The sequence below is a fragment of the Aptenodytes patagonicus genome, chromosome 1, assembly GCF_965638725.1.
Source record: "Aptenodytes patagonicus chromosome 1, bAptPat1.pri.cur, whole genome shotgun sequence".
In the NCBI taxonomy this organism is placed as follows: domain Eukaryota; kingdom Metazoa; phylum Chordata; class Aves; order Sphenisciformes; family Spheniscidae; genus Aptenodytes; species Aptenodytes patagonicus.
In genome coordinates this window covers 158,489,597-158,509,009 of record NC_134949.1, presented here as the reverse complement: position 1 = coordinate 158,509,009, position 19,413 = coordinate 158,489,597, and the positions used below count along the sequence as shown (strand labels likewise).

The window sequence follows — 19,413 nt, the reverse complement described above, 5'->3', positions numbered from 1 at the left end:
GGAAGGTCTTTCCTCCACTTAGCTAGCAAGAAGCATATTTTAACAGGAATGATTCTTTTTCAATTTTTCTTTTAAACCAATAAAATAATCAAAAGGTGATGCTTCAGCTACATTTGGCAACAGTTACCTAATAACGGTAGACAGTTTGCTTGGACATTTGGTAATAAATGGTGGCAACTCTACAAACACACCTCCTCAGCTATGGAAGTAGTCATTAACAAAGGCACAGTCACCTCAAACATGCAAGCCTCAAACAACTTTCAATTCCAGGGTGTTTTCATTCTGTGAGAGTGTCCATGAGCTATGATTTGGTTTCATCTACTTTAGTCCAGAGCAGCTAAGTTTAATTACCTCTGAAGGCAAATTTCTTTTATTGCCTTATTTTGCTTCAGCTCATCTAGTATTAAGCAGGAAGACAGTTACAACCTGCTAGGATACAATGGCCAGAAGAGTTTCAATTTGTTGTAGAACGCACCTAATATCCTCTATGAAGGTGACTTACAGCAGTTAAGTTATAGTAAGTGTAATTGACAGAATCACTTGCTAGTCTTCTCCCCGCTGGCTTTCTGCTCCTTCACTGAAGAGCTTAGGCATTTCACAGCTGCGCTTTATTCAGTACCATTCCATCCCCATCAGCATCCCCAACCAAGCCTGCCCCTCAGCCAGGAGTACCACAAACTTACAGAAGAAAGTTCTTACTCCCCAGTGCAGTACGGGGGCCAAGACTTGATACAGTGAATTTACTTCTTCCCCTCAGAACTTCACAGGAGGTGCATTTTGTTCTGTTCAGGTTCCTACTTAACACAGATGTTAGCAAGTCAGTTACATGCATCTGTTATTAGAACAAATGAAGCGCTGGGGGGGGGGGGGGGGGGGAACCAAACATGTGATTTGTGATTTAAGTAGAGGATAAATAATTGTGTACTTGTCACCTGAAGGGCATATGATATTACCTATTGTCTCAGCACAGTGTTAAATGACTTGGTGTGGCACATTTCCTGTTTTTTAACTGATCTGTAAGTTCAAGGTCACAACCTGGCAGCCTGAACTGTTCATTACACACCTAAGAGAACACCAGCTCAGGGCATATTGTGGAGATGGTTTTCTTCACTAAATCAAGCTCAATTATTAAAGGGTGAGAAAAGCCTTTTGTCCCACTGTATTGGCACAGCTGCCTCATTCAACATTTCTAAAAAGCTGAAAACTAAATATCAAAACATAATCATTAAAGAACTTATGTTTACATTTGCCTTATTTAGCAGCACTACTATCCTAATATTCCTTCTACTGCATCCAGCCGGAGGTATCCATTACTACTGGAGGGGTACCAATTGACAGTTTTTCAAGTTAACCCCATCTCCTCAATGTTTTTCTCATTGTAACAACTGGATAGAAATAGCTATCCTATGTATTATACAGACACATGGTTCCATCAAATTGGCCTACTACTCCTATTTGATCACTTGGAAACAAACAAATCTAATTTTAAATGGAATTTACCGTAACTTTCAGTAGTACATTTCCTACTCAAAGCATCTCAACATACTATATAAATCAGTACTTAAACTCTAGCCAGTAACAGTCAAGACACACAATATCAATTAAACAACAACTTAAGCCTAGTTTATTTCCACAGTAACTGTGTATTTGCTACATTTTATCTAAAAAAGGACAAAATGTATTTCAGATCCACTGAGCTCCGCATTTTCTTTATTATATTTGCATTTCAATCATCCAAGATTCTTCCAAGACACAGTTGTTCAAGAGTTGTATCTGTTTAGCTAACAAAATCCTACATGACTTAGCAAATTATGATTAGGAAAATGCAAATGTAATAAACAAACATGCAAACTCAAAGATATCTTTATCTGCACAATCCTCCCATCCTGTACGCCAAAATACTACAGTATGTTCCAAAACATATCTGCTACACATGTGTTCCAGTTTCTGAATTTGTTTGGTTCTCCTCGGAAGTTTCTGTCAGAGGTTTCAGGGGTTTCTTGTTTTTCATTTTCTCACCCCCACTCCTTCCGCTTTTGGTGGCTTGAGCATTCTCATCTGTCATACATTGAGTTGCATTTCGGACATTAAAGAATTTACCATCACAAACTTGTACTTCATATTTGAATAAATAAAAGCATGCCTACTCGGAGCACCAGTCACCCTGGGAATCAATATTATAACATCAAGAGAAATTTCTGGCAATACTAAATAGTGATTCAAAAGGAACTCTGCTAGCCAACCATCTTCAAAAAATAGGTACTTGCCAAATTCTCACCATTTTGACAGACATGCACTCTATTCTCTCTCTGTCTCGAAACCCCCTCAAAACCAGCCAAACAAACAATGCAAACAGATGTCAAACATACCAGATCACACAGGAAACACAGGCAAATTCACAAGCTCAGTAACATCTGAACTTAAAATTAGTCTCCCTGGATGGAAGACACAACCCCCAACTCCCTTCTCCGAGAAAGTTCATTGCTGGATGAGCATGGGTAACCACATTTTCTTCAGCAGAAATGTCTCATGATGACATAATATAACAAGCAATCTCTGTAATGCAAAGGGCCCCTATTTGCAGAATTTGGCGGTTCAGTGGAAAAGAGCTTATTCTAGCACTACTCTGACCAAGCTTTTTCAGTAGGGGTCTCTTCCAAACCTCCCTTGCTTAAATATTACAGACTTTGTTCCAGTGAAAGAGTTTCCTTTCTCAAAAAAACTCCACTGCTTAGCTTTGCTGCTGCTGACTTCTGTTCAATAGGAACTACTGAAAATATCCACATGCAGTTACTCCAGAGTACTGTTCTCTTTCCAGAACGTTTTCCTATTACAAGCAGAACTTACAGAGTTAGTTTCAAAGTGACAGTAATTCTGGATTTTTTCTTTCTCTCCATTGCTATTTACCACACTTCCACATCTTTGAAATGCTCTTCAAAACATGTCTGTGATAAGGAGTGAGGGGAACAGAGGGGGGAAGAGGGGAAAACTCAGACTACAATAGCTAATATAAGTCCATGGGACCTGATGAGATCCATCCGCAGATCCTGAAGGAACTGGCGGATGAAGTTGCTAAGCCACTATCCATAGTATTTGAGAAGTCGTGGCATTCTGGTGAAGTTCCCACTGACTGGAAAAGGGGAAACATAACCCCCATTTTTACAAAGGGAAATAAGGAAGACCCGGGGAACTACAGGCCAGTCAGTCTCACCTCTGTGCCTGGGAAGATCATGGAACAGATCCTCCTGGAAGCTATGCTAAGGCACATGGAGGACAGGGAGGTGATTCGAGACAGCCAGCATGGCTTCACCAAGGGCAAGTCCTGCCTGACTAACCTAGTGGCCTTCTATGATGGAGTGACTACATCAGTGGACAAGGGAAGGGCTACAGATGCCGTCTGTCTGGACCTCTGTAAGGCCTTTGACATGGTCCCCCACAACATCCTTCTCTCTAATTGGAGAGATATGGATTTGATGGGTGGACTGTCCGGTGGGTGAGGAATTGGTTTGATGGTCGCATCCAGAGGGTAGTGGTCAACAGCTCAATGTCTGGATGGAGACTGGTGACAAGTGGTGTCCCACAGGGGTCCGTATTGGGACCGGTACTGTTTAATATCTTCATCAATGACACAGACAGTGGGATCGAGTGCACCCTCAGCAAGTTTGCAGACGACACCAAGCTGAGTGGTGCGGTCGACACGCCAGAGGGACAGGATGCCATCCAGAGGGACCTGGACAAGCTGGAGAAGTGGGCCTGTGTGAACCTCATGAGGTTCAACAAGGCCAAGTGCGAGGTCCTGCACCTGGGTCGGGGCAACCCCCGGTATCAATACAGGCTCGGGGATGAAGGGATTGAGAGCAGCCCTGCCGAGAAGGACTTGGGGGTACTGGTGGGTGAAAAGCTGGACATGAGCCAGCAATGTGCGCTCGCAGCCCAGAAGGCCAATCATATCCTGGGCTGCATCAAAAGAAGCATGGCCAGCAGGTCGAGGGAGGTGATTCTGCCCCTCTACTCTGCTCTGGTGAGACCCCACCTGGAGGACTGCGTCCAGCTCTGGAGCCCTCAGCATAAGAAAGACACAGACCTGTTGGAGCGGGTCCAGAAGAGGGCCACGAAAATGATCAGGGGGATGGAACACCTCTCCTCTGAAGAAAGGCTGAGAGAGTTGGGCTTGTTCAGCCTAGAAAAGAGAAGGCTTCAGGGAGACCTCATTGAAGCCTATCAGTACTTAAAGGGGGCTTATAAAAAAGATGGCAGCAAACTTTTTAGCAGGGCCTGTTGCAACAGGACAAGGGGGAATGGCTTTAAACTAAAGGCGGGTAGATTTAGACTAGATATAAGGAAGAAATTTTTTATGCTGAGGGTGGTGAGACACTGGCACAGGTTGCCCAGAGAGGTGGTGGACGCCCCATCCCTGGAAACATTCAAGGTCAGGCTGGACGGGGCTCTGAGCAACCTGATCTAGTTGAAGGTGTCCCTGCCCACGGCAGGGGAGTTGGACTAGATGACCTTTAAAGGTCCCTTCCAACCCAAACTATTCCATGATTCTGTGATTCTATAACATGCACTGTAAAATCTCAATGAAGACAGGTAACACTGGAGTTTTGACTTTTAGTGCTACATCAGTATAATAACAAATCAGTCTGCCTACCTATGGATTCTGCAATGCATATAGAAGTCAATGTTGCCATTTCCTGAAGAGGTAATGAAAAATAGAAACCTGATCAATCATTCGAGCACCCAAACAAAAGTCTCTTTATATCTTCTGCAAGTCCTTCTTTTCACGAACTGCTCCCAGTACCTTTAAGACAAGATTACTCTAGCAGTTCCTGGAGAATTCCCCTCCAATGTCAGAGCTTGATTATTAAAACAGGAACTTAGGAAAGATAGAGAAAAGGAAACAATTTGCACTTCTCTATCTGCAATTTCATGGGTCTGGCTTGCGTTAAGTGTTCAGAGACCCTTGTTCCAAGAGAGGGCATAAAGCCCTGAGCAAGAAAAATCCCAGTCCACGGTCATGGGTCACTGCAGCTGCAGAAAACCGGTGACACACAGGAGGTCAGATGAGGCAATTTCAACAATGAAAAACTCATCAATTGAAAGAAAGGAGATATTACTTGCACATTACAAGGGAAGCTAGAGATTAGGGAGACCAAAAAACTTTCCAAAAGCTCACTCAAAAAAATCAGAAACTGACCCCCTCCTCCCCAGGATGCTAGATTGCTAGATGCTGTACACACATGAGCTCAGTTAGGGACAAAGAGAATGACGATCCAGTTTCCTAGCTCATATGTAAAACATAAAACAACAATTAAAGAAAAAGCTAGTGACTACATGATAAACTAGTGTCATTTAAAGACACATGCGAAGAAATCTGCACCACCACCCCATGCACTTTAACATAATGCATTTTACAGCATTATACAAACTGTTGCTCAACATCAGAGAACTTCCTCACTACAAGCCCTGTCAAGACATACACACCTCATTGATAGCTATGGTCATGTTATACCGGCATTAGAAAAATGGTAGTCATACATGACTTACTTCAAAAGTAAGAGATGAAAAACTTAAAAAAATCCAAACAGTTAAAATTACTTAAAGTGGAAACTGTTCCCCTCAATAACAACTAAGCTTTTACAAGAATTTTTATCCCTGAAGAGATAAATGGAGTGTCATGCAATTTGCTGCAGGTGAAATGCACAGCAAATGGTATCTGGAAAAGCTGAGGTCTTGCCCATGTCAAACAGGCACTGGAAGTCTTACAGAGCTATTGTGTAGGCAACAGCTTGCTCTGATACTCACTATAAAATTCTGTCATCATTGTACTGTGGGTACCTATGATGAGTAGCTATTACTCTGCATGTTATTAAGGTAGTCATAGTTTAACAATACTGCATGCAGGTAAGTGTAATGAGCCCCGGAAAACTGCAAGACTAAAGGCCTTGCATTTAGAAAAAAAAATGTAGTAACAAATGATGTTGCCCACATTTAAACAATGCTTTATTGCCTATTTCAGTTAAACTGCAATCTGCATTTACTATCATAACAGACAGCATTTATCTCCCAGCCTTTTTTATAATATGTAATACTGAAGGCATTTTTATCACTTGACAAAAAAGGACAATACTGAGCAGTACTTACCACTGTCACTGTCAGTCCTATCAAGACCCCAACTCATAAGACTACATATGATCTAACAGTTAAAATCCAAGAGAAGTAAGCTGTAAAGAAAACAATTTACGAACACATACCTATGATGGAATCCCTTCGAAAAACATCTCTGTCAAAAATATAAAATGACAGATGGCGAAAGGTCCGAGGAATTTCACAGTAAAAGTCTTCTCCATAGAAGGGGCTGGGTAAAAAAAAACAAAACAAAAACATACACATAAACACACACACACACACAAAAAAAAAAAAAAAAAAAAAGAAATTAGTGTCGGTATCCTGGAAGAGCCAGTGTGTTTATACTTCACACCCAGAACATCACCCTGGACTGTGACAGTCTTTCCCGACCATGAATGTGCACCTTCAAGCACTGTTCTACTTTGACTCTTCCCAACTATCTTAAATGCCCAGAGAACAACATTTCTTAACGTGCAAAAAAGAACAGATACGCCTTTTTACTTGGAAAACAAGTGTCCCTAAACAAAGAGGGCAGAGACCACATTATTTGTTAACGTACAGTGCCTTGAAGGGTGGAGAGAGACCCCTGCCACCACACTATGCTTACAATAGACCATTACAATGGAGATCACAAAAGCATACACATGAACAGGATGAGCAAAATACAGTGTGGTTCATGACATATATACTTTTTTTTTTCTTTCAAAAGGATTTCGTTTATTTAAAATAAAATGCCTACAGCCATTGCCTCTTTTCTCATCCCCTGCAAAGTTTCTTATTTAAAGTCAGATTCAGTCAACTGATGTAACTAAGCCTTGGAGCTGGCACGATGCTTGTTACCTGATAGCGCTGCATATCTGCCAATTTTTGCTTACTGGAATTGTATAGAATAAGTTCTTTTACAATAAGACCAGATTTAAAAAAAAAAATACTATCTCAGCATGAAAAGCTCTTTAGAGATTTAGGGGGCTATCTTTTGATCCTACCAATTTAAATGGGGAAAAAAAAAACCCCACCAAACTCAGACACCTAACAGCAACCCTTTCAGTTTCTCTCTATCCAATTATATGGTTAAGGATTTACTCCTAAGAACTATAAGCATATATCAACATTATTTATTCATCAACAGGTCTACCATTTTACACAGATTTTTCATTCCAAGTCACTCATGCTTCAATAGATCTAAATGGGTGGATGCAATTTGAGTCATATGGACAAATACAGCAAGCGCTGCAGATGTAGAGTTAAAAATAAATCTAATTCCAACAGGCCAAAAGCCAGCAGGTTTTTTTCTTCCCTTTCTAAACACAGACCTCCTTATTGTCTTGGCTAAGCACAAAAATAGCAGACAGAATCGTGCTGTAGCTTTAATCATTATCAAAGGCTTCTTATGTTAGAAAATTAGATATCCAAAAATTATTAATAGTTCCTTGCATTAACTTTCATTTTTTCAGCATTTTGTCAGGAGAGGTCATTCCCTTGGCTTCTTTCAGGATATTTTACATCACCAGATACTTTTCCTTGTATTTCTGCCTTCAGTAAAAATACACTCCCCCAGAATTGCCACATTCCCTCAAGAGCTAGCTGACAAATCTCACTGAAAACACACAGGCACTGCAAATAAGCTAACCATCTGTGTTTGAAGGGAATATGCCACATTAATTTCATGAAGTCCAGAGACATCACTCAGTATTCAGTAAGAACATTATTTAAGTCACTACTCCACCAGCCACGTGGAAGAACACATTGAATAAACAATGAAGCCCAAGGCGTACCCACAGGTTAAACTTCCACCACTGAAACAGCTTCCCATTCCTTGAAATAAATGCATCCAGCCGTAAGTTATGGCAACCAATGTAAGCCCACTCAGTCATCCCTACTGTGAAGGCAGAGGAGAAAAATCTAACAGCTGGAAATGGCAGCTGGTTTGACTGTTTGTCCCAACTACCCCCTCTGATTCAGCACTCTTGGTGATGTCCTCTTCACCCATTCTGCTCTGAGAGGTTTTATCTGGAATCAAGAATTCAGCAGCCACCGCTTCAGGCACAAAATACCTGAGTTCTTTGGTATAAGCAGCTTCTACCAAACTGGGAACTATCTGACTGTCCCAGCAGCCATGCTTCTGCTGGTAGCCCTGAGGGCCTCATTCTGTGCACACCATTTGGTGCAAGTTTTCACGCACAGGCTTAACCCAAGGGGGCTACACAAATGCATAAACATTGCCCAAATATCTAGTGCATTATACATGCAAAACACTTTCATCGTTCTGAGCCCTAATACTCTGTTCAGCCATAAAATTGTCCTTTCTGCTGGAAGAACATGACAGATGAATTTACCCACTAATGACCTTAGAATGAAATGATACTTAATGAACTGTGGATTATATACCAAATTCTCTATCAAGAATACAAGGGAAGCTTCAGTATATTGGAAGTCTAAAGGCAATGTAAATACAAGTGAGACTTACACTGAGCATACTTTAATTCAGCTCAGCTGATTCTGGAGGAAAGAGCAGGGAAGAGACAACAACTGGGGCCTTTGGCAAGTCCCCTATTAATGTTTGTCACTGGTGGTGGTCGGGGGCAGAACATAAGTAGGACCACACCACAGCAAAACAAACACGAGATTCAGAAAAGCGGAGTGGACAACAGGAAGCATCTAGTCCAATACATGGTATCAGAAAGAGACTGATCAACAGAAGAAATGTTATGAAGGCTGACTTAGCCATGCAGGGACCACATCTGGTCACTACTTTTAGGCACAAGGCTTATTAGCCTAAGCAGCGCCTGCTGGCTGGTACTCTTCATAGACACGTTACTTGCAGCCGCTGTCAAGAGAAGAGAAGCTCTGTTCTGCTCTTGGCTTTCCCCCTCCGAGATCTTGTACCCCTTGTTGATTCACAACTTCTCATCACTCAGGTAACACCCCTGAGGTGCACTGCATTCCTAATTAATTTAAGCAAGCAGATTTCCAACACAAGTGCACTCACTCTGCACTGGATAATTAGCCAGCAAAGTTTTAACTGTAAGGATACACAGAGATAAATCTGATATCCCCCCCTCCGCCCCAATCTTGCGTAGCTCTGCAGAAACAGTATTTTCTTTCTGAAGGAATCAAAAGTAACCACAGAAATGCTTCCAGATTCCACTTAAATGTGTGCTTTTCCTCCATGTATCTCTTCAGAACAGTACTCACTTTGTCTCCCACCCAGACCTGAAGAGCAAGAGGTTGCAGCAGTCAAACCTCATGATTTATTTCCCAAGCTAACGTATCTTGAGCATGAGCCCCAGGGCTCCAGAATGGTTTTTCCAAAAGAACAGCTAAATCCCTGCCTCAGTGTCCCCTCTCCCAAAAGCCAGAATTAGTCTGATGGGGCTTCAGTGAGTACTTTTATTTTGACATAGCAATTAATAAAAAGCAGCAGCATCTGCCTACACAGCCCTCAGGAGTCTGACAAGATCCTCCAAAACAAATACTAGAACTAGCCCGGCTGAAAACTCGGGAATCTTTCAGAACCAAGTGAGTTCAGATTCAACTTCCAGGTTTTGAGTTAAGCTTTCCTTGTAGATTAACCAACCCTACGCTCAAGAGACATTTTAATCATTCAAAGAGGAGGAGAAATAATGAGGCCTTCCTCCCCCAGTCTTGCAGCACAGGCTGCAGGTCAGTATGGTCACAACGGAAGGGCATGGACAAGACCAGTGTTGTCATTATTTCAGCTTCTTCTGGACTTCAAACAAGTGACGGGATATAACTGCTGAGAGCAGGATCTTGCAAGAACAGAAACAGTGGACCTCCACTGTAAATGCAATTCAGCTCCTTCCATATATATAATGCATGAATATAAATGCATTTTCAAACCCAGCTTCTTCAATAGACTATTAAATTTAGAACAGTTTTACTCATTTCTTTTTAGTTTTGCTATCACAGCGACGAGAAGAGTAGCAGTGCAGGTATCAATTACTGTTTAGTTATGAAACGGGGCTTGTTCCTAAGTCACTGTCTCTTGTTTTCCTGATGGGATTAGAAACTACAGAGAAAGACCTGTACCAATTTTTAAACCCTTGCTCCAAGCTTTCAGGCACACACGGGCCTGATTCTTTAGCCTTCTACTCCACATACTCTCACTTCACACCCCTTTCGCATCTCTTTTCCAGTACATACCCATCACCTTGCTATGCTCTGAAGGAGGGAAGCTCTACCTCAGCAGTCCTTTCCTCAGGAAGTGTGGGGCTCTCTTACTGCACAGCTTTTATACAGCCCCTACCACTGACACATACACTAATCGATCCCTCCTCAGGACACTTTCCCTAGGATGCTTCCACAGCTCTCGTGACAGAAGAGACACCAAAAAAAAGGCAAGTTAAAGCATAAAGAATAGTGCAATGGATTTGAATGTTCAGGCATACCTTCCCCTCACCAAAAACTTGCTTGTTCTGAATGCTCACAGGAGCAGGAAATCAAAACCAAAAAGTTCCCTCTAGGTATTGTTTCACTCACATACAGCTATCCAGCTTAGAGCCCTTCCCATTTCAAGGTATCTATTTTTGAATCTCTTTTAATGTGTGTTTTGGCAATGGATATTTTCAGGAGGAGACAGGGAAGGAGAAGAGAAACAAATTACTGTGTAGATCAAGTGGAATGAAAGCAAATAAGGAAGAGAATCCTCATTTCAAACACGATGAATGGGAACTTCTTCCCCTAGAAAAGGTTCAAAATTTGTTCACTTTTACATGTTTCACTAAACTCCAGAGGCATACTTACAACTTCAATTCCATACCTTCAGGTATCTACTGAAATCACCGCAAATAATATTAACAGAGAGGAAGAGACTTCATAAAACAAATCTCAGTGTAGAAACATTTCTTTAGTTTCAGGCTGTGTTGCAAAACCTCGTGCTTGTTTCTCAATACTTAGCTAAAGCAGTTTTGTTTTGGCACCAGTACTTCAGTGGATGAAGTGAACGAGTTGCATGATGAATAATAATGAAACCCCTCAAACCAGAATTCTTTGTGTATGGATTTTTTTTTTTTTAATTGCCTTTGTGATTGAAAGTAAGGACTATTAACATGCCACAGACAACTCCACATCCTCTGACTATTTTAAAACGTTTAGAAATACTGGATTCATCCTGCTGCATGAACCGAAGACCAGAGTTCACATCGCCATGTGAGTGGGAAGCAAAATCAGTCTGTACAAAGGGGTACACTTGTTTGTTTCTACTACTAAGCTTTTTCTACTACTTGGCTAATACGTTTTATACTATGCTTTGCAGCGTATGTAAAGGGAGTGGGGTAGAGAAGAGAAGGTTTATTCAAAGCAGATACAGCAAGCCAAATAAAATCTCAATACACTTCAGTCTCCTACTAGACACAGAGCTACAAGATGACAGACAAGTAAGACAGGCTCTGTAAGAGTCAAAGTTGGCAGATGTCTTGGTAGCTTCCTTATACAACTTATTAAAAATATCTAGTATTATATTTGAAGCACAGATTTGGCAGAGGACATGCAGCAGGAAGTATATGGCACAGAAGGCAACATCTAAATCCAAACATACCACTTATGCCCACTGTTAGAGATCAGGCTGCAGTCTTCCAGACATCCACTGAGCCTAAGCAAGTTTTTCCTCATGTCACTGTGCAGAGACACCCAGTTGGACAGTGCTGTGTTATAGCCACTACCACCCCTACTACACAGAGAAAAAATAAAGCAGTGTGCATTTTCTCATCCCTATGCTCAGAAGAGAGAGACAGACACACGAGCTATAGTTATCATCTTCACTTGACAGTTGCTGGTTTGGCTCAATGAGGCTTACAGGGATTATGATAACTTTAAGCAGCAGCCGTTTGGCCCCTAGTCACCTCCCAAAATATTCTGTAAGACGACACACACAAACCACAGAAGTCACATTACAGCTGCATTTACTACTCTTTTTTTTTTTTTAATCACTCAAAGCAGCCTACAACACCAACAATTGTTACTCGCATGGGTGGCTTTTCGTGTGGATAAACGCTCTCATTCATAAACCCTGCCTTGTGTCTCAGGGCTCACTTCATTCTCCTCCTTCCACTAAGTCTTGCTTCCCTTCCTGGTGCTCTTCCCAGCTGTATTACCTCCCTACACAACCATACAGTCCTTGCCTTCAATAATATCCCTGACCAGGCTGAAGTTGTACCCATACCTATCTTATTCCTTCCCCTTAAAGGCTTGGGGTGTTTCAGAATTGAAGTCTATTGATATTAGGAATTCAAGCCATGGTTAGATGTAGTCGAGTGCAGAAGATGGCAGACCCTGGGGCAGACGGCACACTGAGGAGTGAGCTGGGAGCATGCAGGAGAGAAGCTGCAGAACGTGCTATAGCATCCAGCTCAAGGCCTCTTTACTTAAGGCCTCCAGGCTGGGGAAAGCTGTTATTTCAAGGAGGTGAGCTGGCAATGTAGGAATATGGAGGTAGCTAATGGAACTAACTCAGATACAACAGCTAATTTTGGCAACACTCCAACTAAGGGAAACAACTTTCTGTTTAAAATTTAAGAAGTGGCCTGCATCCAAGATGTTATCGGAACACGAGAGAAGTTTAGCTATGCAGCCATGAACTCCAAACATAGGAAAATAACGGGTTTAAGCAAGCCTAGAATTAAAAAATAACAACTTTAAATATGGCAGCAGAATTTCTTAGAGAAAGTTCTGAGAGCTACTGATTGAATTTGTTACCTGATCTAATACTAAAACAAAGACACAGCAACCTCTTGTTAAAGAGAACACAGCCTTAACTATGAATTTACAGCACATTTCACTATACACTTACAAGCACACTGCAGACTTGTAGTTCTCACTGTTACCTTCACTGGAGACTAGCAAAAAAAAGATCGGGGGTGGGGAAAGTGCCTCTGGCTTCATTTGCTGTTTCATTCAGGCTTTGATCACTATGTTTAGCACGTGAAAAATTCCTCAGTGAAATAGTGGAGAACTAAATAATCACAGACTCAAGACGCTTGGCTCATCTCTCTAAAGCACACAGTCAGCCATTTGATTCTTAACGTGCAACAGTTTTTGCCTTTATTCATATCCTTGAAACAAATTTAGAGATGTCACATTCCTTCCATTCTTCACCTATGATTTGAGAAGCTGCCTTGATTTCCTGTTGCAGCTGACACTGCCCTTTAAGTGAATGGAAACATTTGATGCAAACAGCAAAGGCAAAGTCAGTCTTAACGCCAACAAGACAAGAAAGTTTATCCTCAGGGAAGATCTGTAGCTAGGAACAAGTCCTGGATGGTGGAGCCTGAAGTTTGAAGCTTCTCATGGGGGAAGCTAAGTAGTTGGTTCAAAGGAAATTAATAGGCAAAATTCTTGGCAGGCTGTCTACTTGCAGCTCAGAACTAAAGAAAAGTTGTATATCTGTGCATTTTAAAAAAAAACCCAAAAACCCAAAAAACTCTCACACGTTCCTTAGGACATAAAATACATGAGTCCCTTCACATACGTCTCTGCTAGGTTATGTGGAATGCATCCAATTCTATTCAGTGCCTTTGTGGATGATGGCAATATAAATATTGAACAACAAATACAAAACAGAGAAGTGTATTAAATCCCGGCTCTAACTGACCTCTCCCTCGTATCTTATGACTTGCATGTGACCTCCTTAGAATTTACTAAAAGCTTGTGCCAAGGAGTTTATGAAAACAGTGCTGCTTGAAGAGTTCAAGATTCTCTTCCTGGGAACCTGGAGAGCTTGCTCTGATCAACCCACGCATTCACTGTGCTTGTCCAAAGATCCCCAGAGAAGTCGGATGACTCTGAACTGCCCCACACAAACAGTACTTTCACATTGCTCTGTGGTTTCATAGAAAGGCCTGCCCATGTTGTAACCCTTGACTTGTTTCAGTCAGATGCTACCGAGTTATCCTCACATCAGCCCTCAAAATCCTCCAGCACAAGGCAGCAGTGCCACCATCCAGTTTAACAGAAGCCAACAGAGGCTGGATGGCAGGAATGCTTTACGTTCCTGATATTGTAATTTATGAGTCCCACCTGACTGCTGAACAGAGGAGTTAAGGTTCACCATGCTGGCTACTCTCAGTTTTTGAGATGCAAACTTAGAGAAAGGGCATCAGGCTCACAGAGATTCTCTTCAGAGCACTAGTAAGGGCACCAGACTGGGCAACAGGATGTGCTGGTTCAGTTCTTGGAGTTCTGAATGATTCATGCTTCATTGATTTAAGAGGCTACTGCTCTCAGCTGTCTTCTCGTGCCTCTGCCGCAGCCTAATAAAATAAAAATCTGTTGCAGAAGATTGGGACAGAGCTCAGGGAGGCAACTTCTTACACTGTCCCAGTATAAAACACAGGAGATCATGAGTCAGAGTCTGAAGGCTCTGCCACAGATATCCCAAGCAAGCCAGAATCGGACATTCATCCAAGTCCCTCTGGGAAGGAGAGATAACTGCTTCCTTTCTCCCATTTGCCAGTTCTACTTAAGCTTTACATCAGGAGAAGGCCTGCCTGGAAAAATACACATTTCTGCAGTGCTTAGCAGAAGCTTAATGAAGCTCAACTGAGTTTTAAAAAAAAAAAAAAAAAAAAAGCAAGCACTCCTTGAATTCCCAAGTACACAAGACAGTGTTTCAGCATGACTTTAATTATAAGTCTTTTCATGCAGATAAAAAGTCGTTTTATGCAGATATGCTGGAAGAGATAGGCTTCTCCAGGACAAATCTGAATGAGAAGACATAGTTTCAGAGTCAGTAGTGCTAGGGCTGCATATGAAACACCTGTCAATTCCGACATTCACACAAAGCATCTTGTTTTTCATAGACTACATGAAAATCATTTTTTGAGCTTACTGGAAGATGGGGGAGTTACCAGTATGAGTGAAGATACAGGCAATTCTTAAAACTTACTTTATAGCAAGCCAGCCCCGTGTCAGCCATGAAGTGATAGGAAGTAGGAAAGAGGCATGAACAACAGAGCAGAGCCAGTGTTCTCCCCTTCAAACTATAGTCAAAGGCTGTCTCACCCACTTCAATGCCAGCCACGCAGATGTTCAGGCAGGATTCAATTATTCTAGTTATGCGTTGGCCCAGCTTCACATCCCTGCTCCCATCTAACATCGCATATCACAGCAGTGATACCTCAGAAAAAGGGACCCAACACATGCTTCACTATTACATTGGCAAGTGCCTGGCAAAGAAGCACCGTACATGAAAGCAGGTATTTCTCTGCTGCATACAAATTACATGGGCCTTAGGGCACATAAGCCTCGCCTGCCCAATAATTCACAGTTACTCAATGGGTTGAATCAATTTACAAACAAGCATTAAAGAATGTAACAGCATGACTGGCTCCTCAGCTATGTGCTCATCTGAGAGTCTTACAAAAAACAATAGGCGACTGCAGTATGGTCTGAAATCATTTGAAAAACATCTTCCTCTGGAAGTCTATGCACTTGTTTTTATGACTGTGTTTACATCTATTAAAGATTAAGTAGCTGTTTGAGCGTGCCTCACTAAGGAAGAGCAATTCCTATTCACAGATTGGGAAGACGTCCCAGTTTTCCATTCATGTATTTGGGATTCTCATCTGCTTTTCTTTTATGCAACAGAAAAACAAGGACAGAGAAACACCTATATGGATAAATGCAAAATTCAGTTGATACCAATGTCTATAAGCGGATATTCAGGGACTGTGAAGAAGCAAGTTTTTCAAAAATAGTACTTGCAAATAGAAGCTCACAGAGGAAGAAGGCAAACTACCACTGAAGACAGGAATTCACTGGGAGAAGAAACGATGACTGAGGAGATCATTTTTAGTCAACCCTTAGATCAAAGAAAATAGGACTGTAAAGGGATTTTGAGACATCACCTGGTCCCCCACTGTTCCAAAGCAGGAAGATCCATATTTTGGTCAGGACTGATTATAGAGAAACTATTAAAAGCCTTCAGCAACAAATATGGAAAAAACAAGGCAATCTACTCCAGTGCTTCAGAATCTTTAACAACAAGAAGATTTTTCTTCACAATAAACCTTAACCTAAACTTCCTTCCCCACTGCAATTTAAGTCCATTATTATTTGCAATATCCATACCGGACATACAGAGCAATTCCCTCCCTCTTAATTTTTTTTTGGGGGGTTGTTGTTTGGGGTTTTTTGTTTTGGTTTTTTAATATATTTACATAGTTATATCTACTCTCATCCCTCTTCTCTAGGCTAAATAATTCCGATCTTTTAACCTTTCCTCATCGGTTATGTTTTCCAGACCTCTGATCATTGCGTTGCTCTCCTCTGAATTCACCTCAATTAATGAAAGTAACTTAGCTCCACAGGAAACCAGAAGCCTTCCAGTTCTGCACAGCCTCAGTGTACCTCTTCAGCTTTATAATGGTATCTAAAGATAGATGGAATTTTTCCCACTGAAGGAATTACACTTGTTGCTTATTCCTACTACTAAGAGTTTATTTTCTCAATAGAAAAATACTTGGATTAGTTCAAGAAAATTACATCAACTATTCTCATACATCCCCACTCCCCACCTTCCACTTCCCCGCAAAGCACTAATGATCATCCAGCAAAAAAAAATCCCACTGTGCAACTTCTAATTGTGAGCAGGAAGGCTACAGTTGGTTGACCCAGGAATGAATTTAAATGAGTTACAAAGTCATTTTTAGAGAAACAACTGGTTCAGGGACAACTGGTTTAGGGACACTGAATGTCAGTTATTGTAAAAAAAAGAAAAAGCGCATACAGATCAATCTTTGCTTTTTCACTTTTTTTTTTTTATATAGTACACTACAAACAGGAAAGTGTTAGCATCATCATTCAAAAACACTCTAATTACATTTAGCCAATCTAAATGCCTCAAGAAACAGAAGTCTCCATTACAGACCCCAGTACAGCGTATCAGAATGTAAGATGAGGAATAAAGACTTAAAGACAACAAAAAATTATGCGAGAGAACAATTAAAGTGACTTAAGGGACTAAATCCCACTTCAGGCTACTCAGACTCACATTCTTAAATGCATTAGGTACTTCTGAGGTGTTGGGGGTGGCGTCTAGAGCTATTTCCCCAAGTAAATTATTTGCAATAACAAGACAAATAGCAAATTCCTAACTGTATTACTCAACTCTCACTCTTTTCCCACTTTATATCTTAAGATAAAAGTTATAAACTTGACTGTTCCTTACTGCTACTTTCCCCTCAACTCCAAAAAAAACCTCATTTGCCAGAGTATACACATATGCCCAGCCTTGTTCCCTTTATTTTTTTAATGTTTGGGGATTTCCAGGAGAAAGCGTTTTAACTTTTGCTACATGCTTCTCATTTTGTTTCATTCTACATTTGGCTTCTACAATCTCACAGGAAGTGTCCAAGATAATCAGACAGGCATCTTACATTCAAACCTCTCCTTTCAGTTGGAGCCTCATGACAGGAAGAAAAAAGTCCCTAACTCCACCCATTAGGGTAGCTAGACCAATGCAAAATTCTAAGCGTAGACAGACATGAAATGGAGTTCAGTACTTTGTCCCAAGTTGAGATCTAAAAAGCTTAGGGAAGTTCAAAACAAATATTGCAGAAAGAAAGGAGCACTGGCTGTACATTCTTAGGAAAATAGTTAATATGGCTTGCCTTGGTGAAGACATTCTCCCATATATACAGATAGGAATCACAACATTAACAGTTCTACCACTAGTGTTCTTAAAACTGGAAGAAGGATCATATTCATCCTCCCTCCTCCCCTCAAAAAAGTATCTCTGGAACGTTAAACAAACACAGTAAGCAGAGAATGAGAAGAATTAACAGAACGTATACACATGTATTTGTTACCATAATGACTTCTCCACTATTTTGGTCCTGAAAACCTCCTCCTGGTCCAGGTTTACAGTACAGTAGCAATCCCTCATCTTGTTTGGCCCTGGATACGTAGGAAGATTTTTGGCTTCGCCTAAAGACAAGAGAAAAAAACCCCAGAGGATTACATATTAAAATGTTATCCATAAATTAGTCATCTGTCAACTAATGCAGTGTCAGCAACATGGCTAAAGCAAAGTATTACGTTGTATTTTTCTTCCCAAATGTTAAGTCTCTATTAAACTTAGCAGCAGTATTCTGTTTCCAAGGCAGCAGCTCCTGACCGTCACTGAGTTTAGAGCTCAGCAGTAGCCAGCAACAACTCAACAGTTTGTTGCGTCCGATTTATTCGCACGTATTTGGGTGCATACTGCTTCCTTCCAATTTGTGTTTAGGTTTTGATCAGTCCTCCCATAAGATACCAGGAACACGATACAACATGGTAATAAAGCTTTCCGATACAGCCCACTGATTTTATCCTAAAGGCACTACCAGAACACAGCAAATGAGGACTGACCCCCAGCTCCACCACTGTCCACAGATGTGGAGCTGGAAAACAAGTCACTTCAGTTACAGCCAACAGCCTTACACCACAGGTTGGACTTCAAAGCACTCTGATGAGGTGATTAGCACTCGTGAAGCTGCCTAAGGCCCTCGCACAAAGGTACCATGCAAGTCATGAATACTCTTCATCATAAACATTTGTTTCAAAACTGCAACAAGAAACATGTATGTATCCTATATTTACAACAGAAAAAAAAAAGAAAAGAGCCAGGATTGAGGAACTAAGGGTAACCAAGAGACTACAAAACACAAGAGTACGAAACAAGAATAAAACCACAGCTTTCCCCTTTACATATCCATTAATAACCAAAGCTAGGCACTACATTTCCTTGGCAGACTGATAAAATCAAAACTCAGACAGGAAACTGGGTAATGCTCCTCATGGCTTTGCTAAAGCACCTTAGCACTACATGGATGAGTGCTAAGTTTTGTCTAAAGACAAAACTTAGAACTATCAAAGAATGACTAAATGTAAGTCTACAACGCACGTGGCCTTATTTACCTTCACTCTTCCAGTACCCGGAGATTATTAGCACATACCATGGGAACTAGATCATCCTCTCCTGGTAAAAATACAAGGAATAAAAATAAACATAAAAATAAAAATAAAAATGCACAGACCAAGGGAACACAGGTTTGTTTGCCAGTAGAGAAGGGAACTCTAAATGACAGTAACAAATATAACTTTTTATCGGATGTCTGCAGCTCAGCTTAAGTGCATTTTACTAGACACATGCCTTTCCCAGTCTCCAGCTCCCAAATAGCTTTATACTATTAACAGAACCATCTTTCTTCTTTCAACCCGATCTTCAGTAAAGAAAGACTTTTTCCTTTCTGTAGATTTGCTCAACAGCACTCTGATGCATATGCA

General features: G+C 41.1%; 1 protein-coding gene across 4 annotated transcripts in view; it reads right to left on the bottom strand.

Moving 5' to 3' along the window:
- The window catches only part of RASA3 (RAS p21 protein activator 3), a 140,491-nt gene that overhangs the window by 81,075 nt on the left and 40,003 nt on the right, over positions 1 to 19,413 (bottom strand). For all 4 annotated transcript variants that reach the window (XM_076360368.1, XM_076360385.1, XM_076360395.1 and 1 more), the window contains exons 2-3: positions 17,955 to 18,072; positions 6,255 to 6,358 (exon numbers count right to left, since the gene is read on the bottom strand). In XM_076360368.1, the coding sequence (XP_076216483.1) occupies positions 6,255 to 6,358; positions 17,955 to 18,072 (222 nt within the window). The remainder of the gene's footprint in view (positions 1 to 6,254; positions 6,359 to 17,954; positions 18,073 to 19,413) is intronic.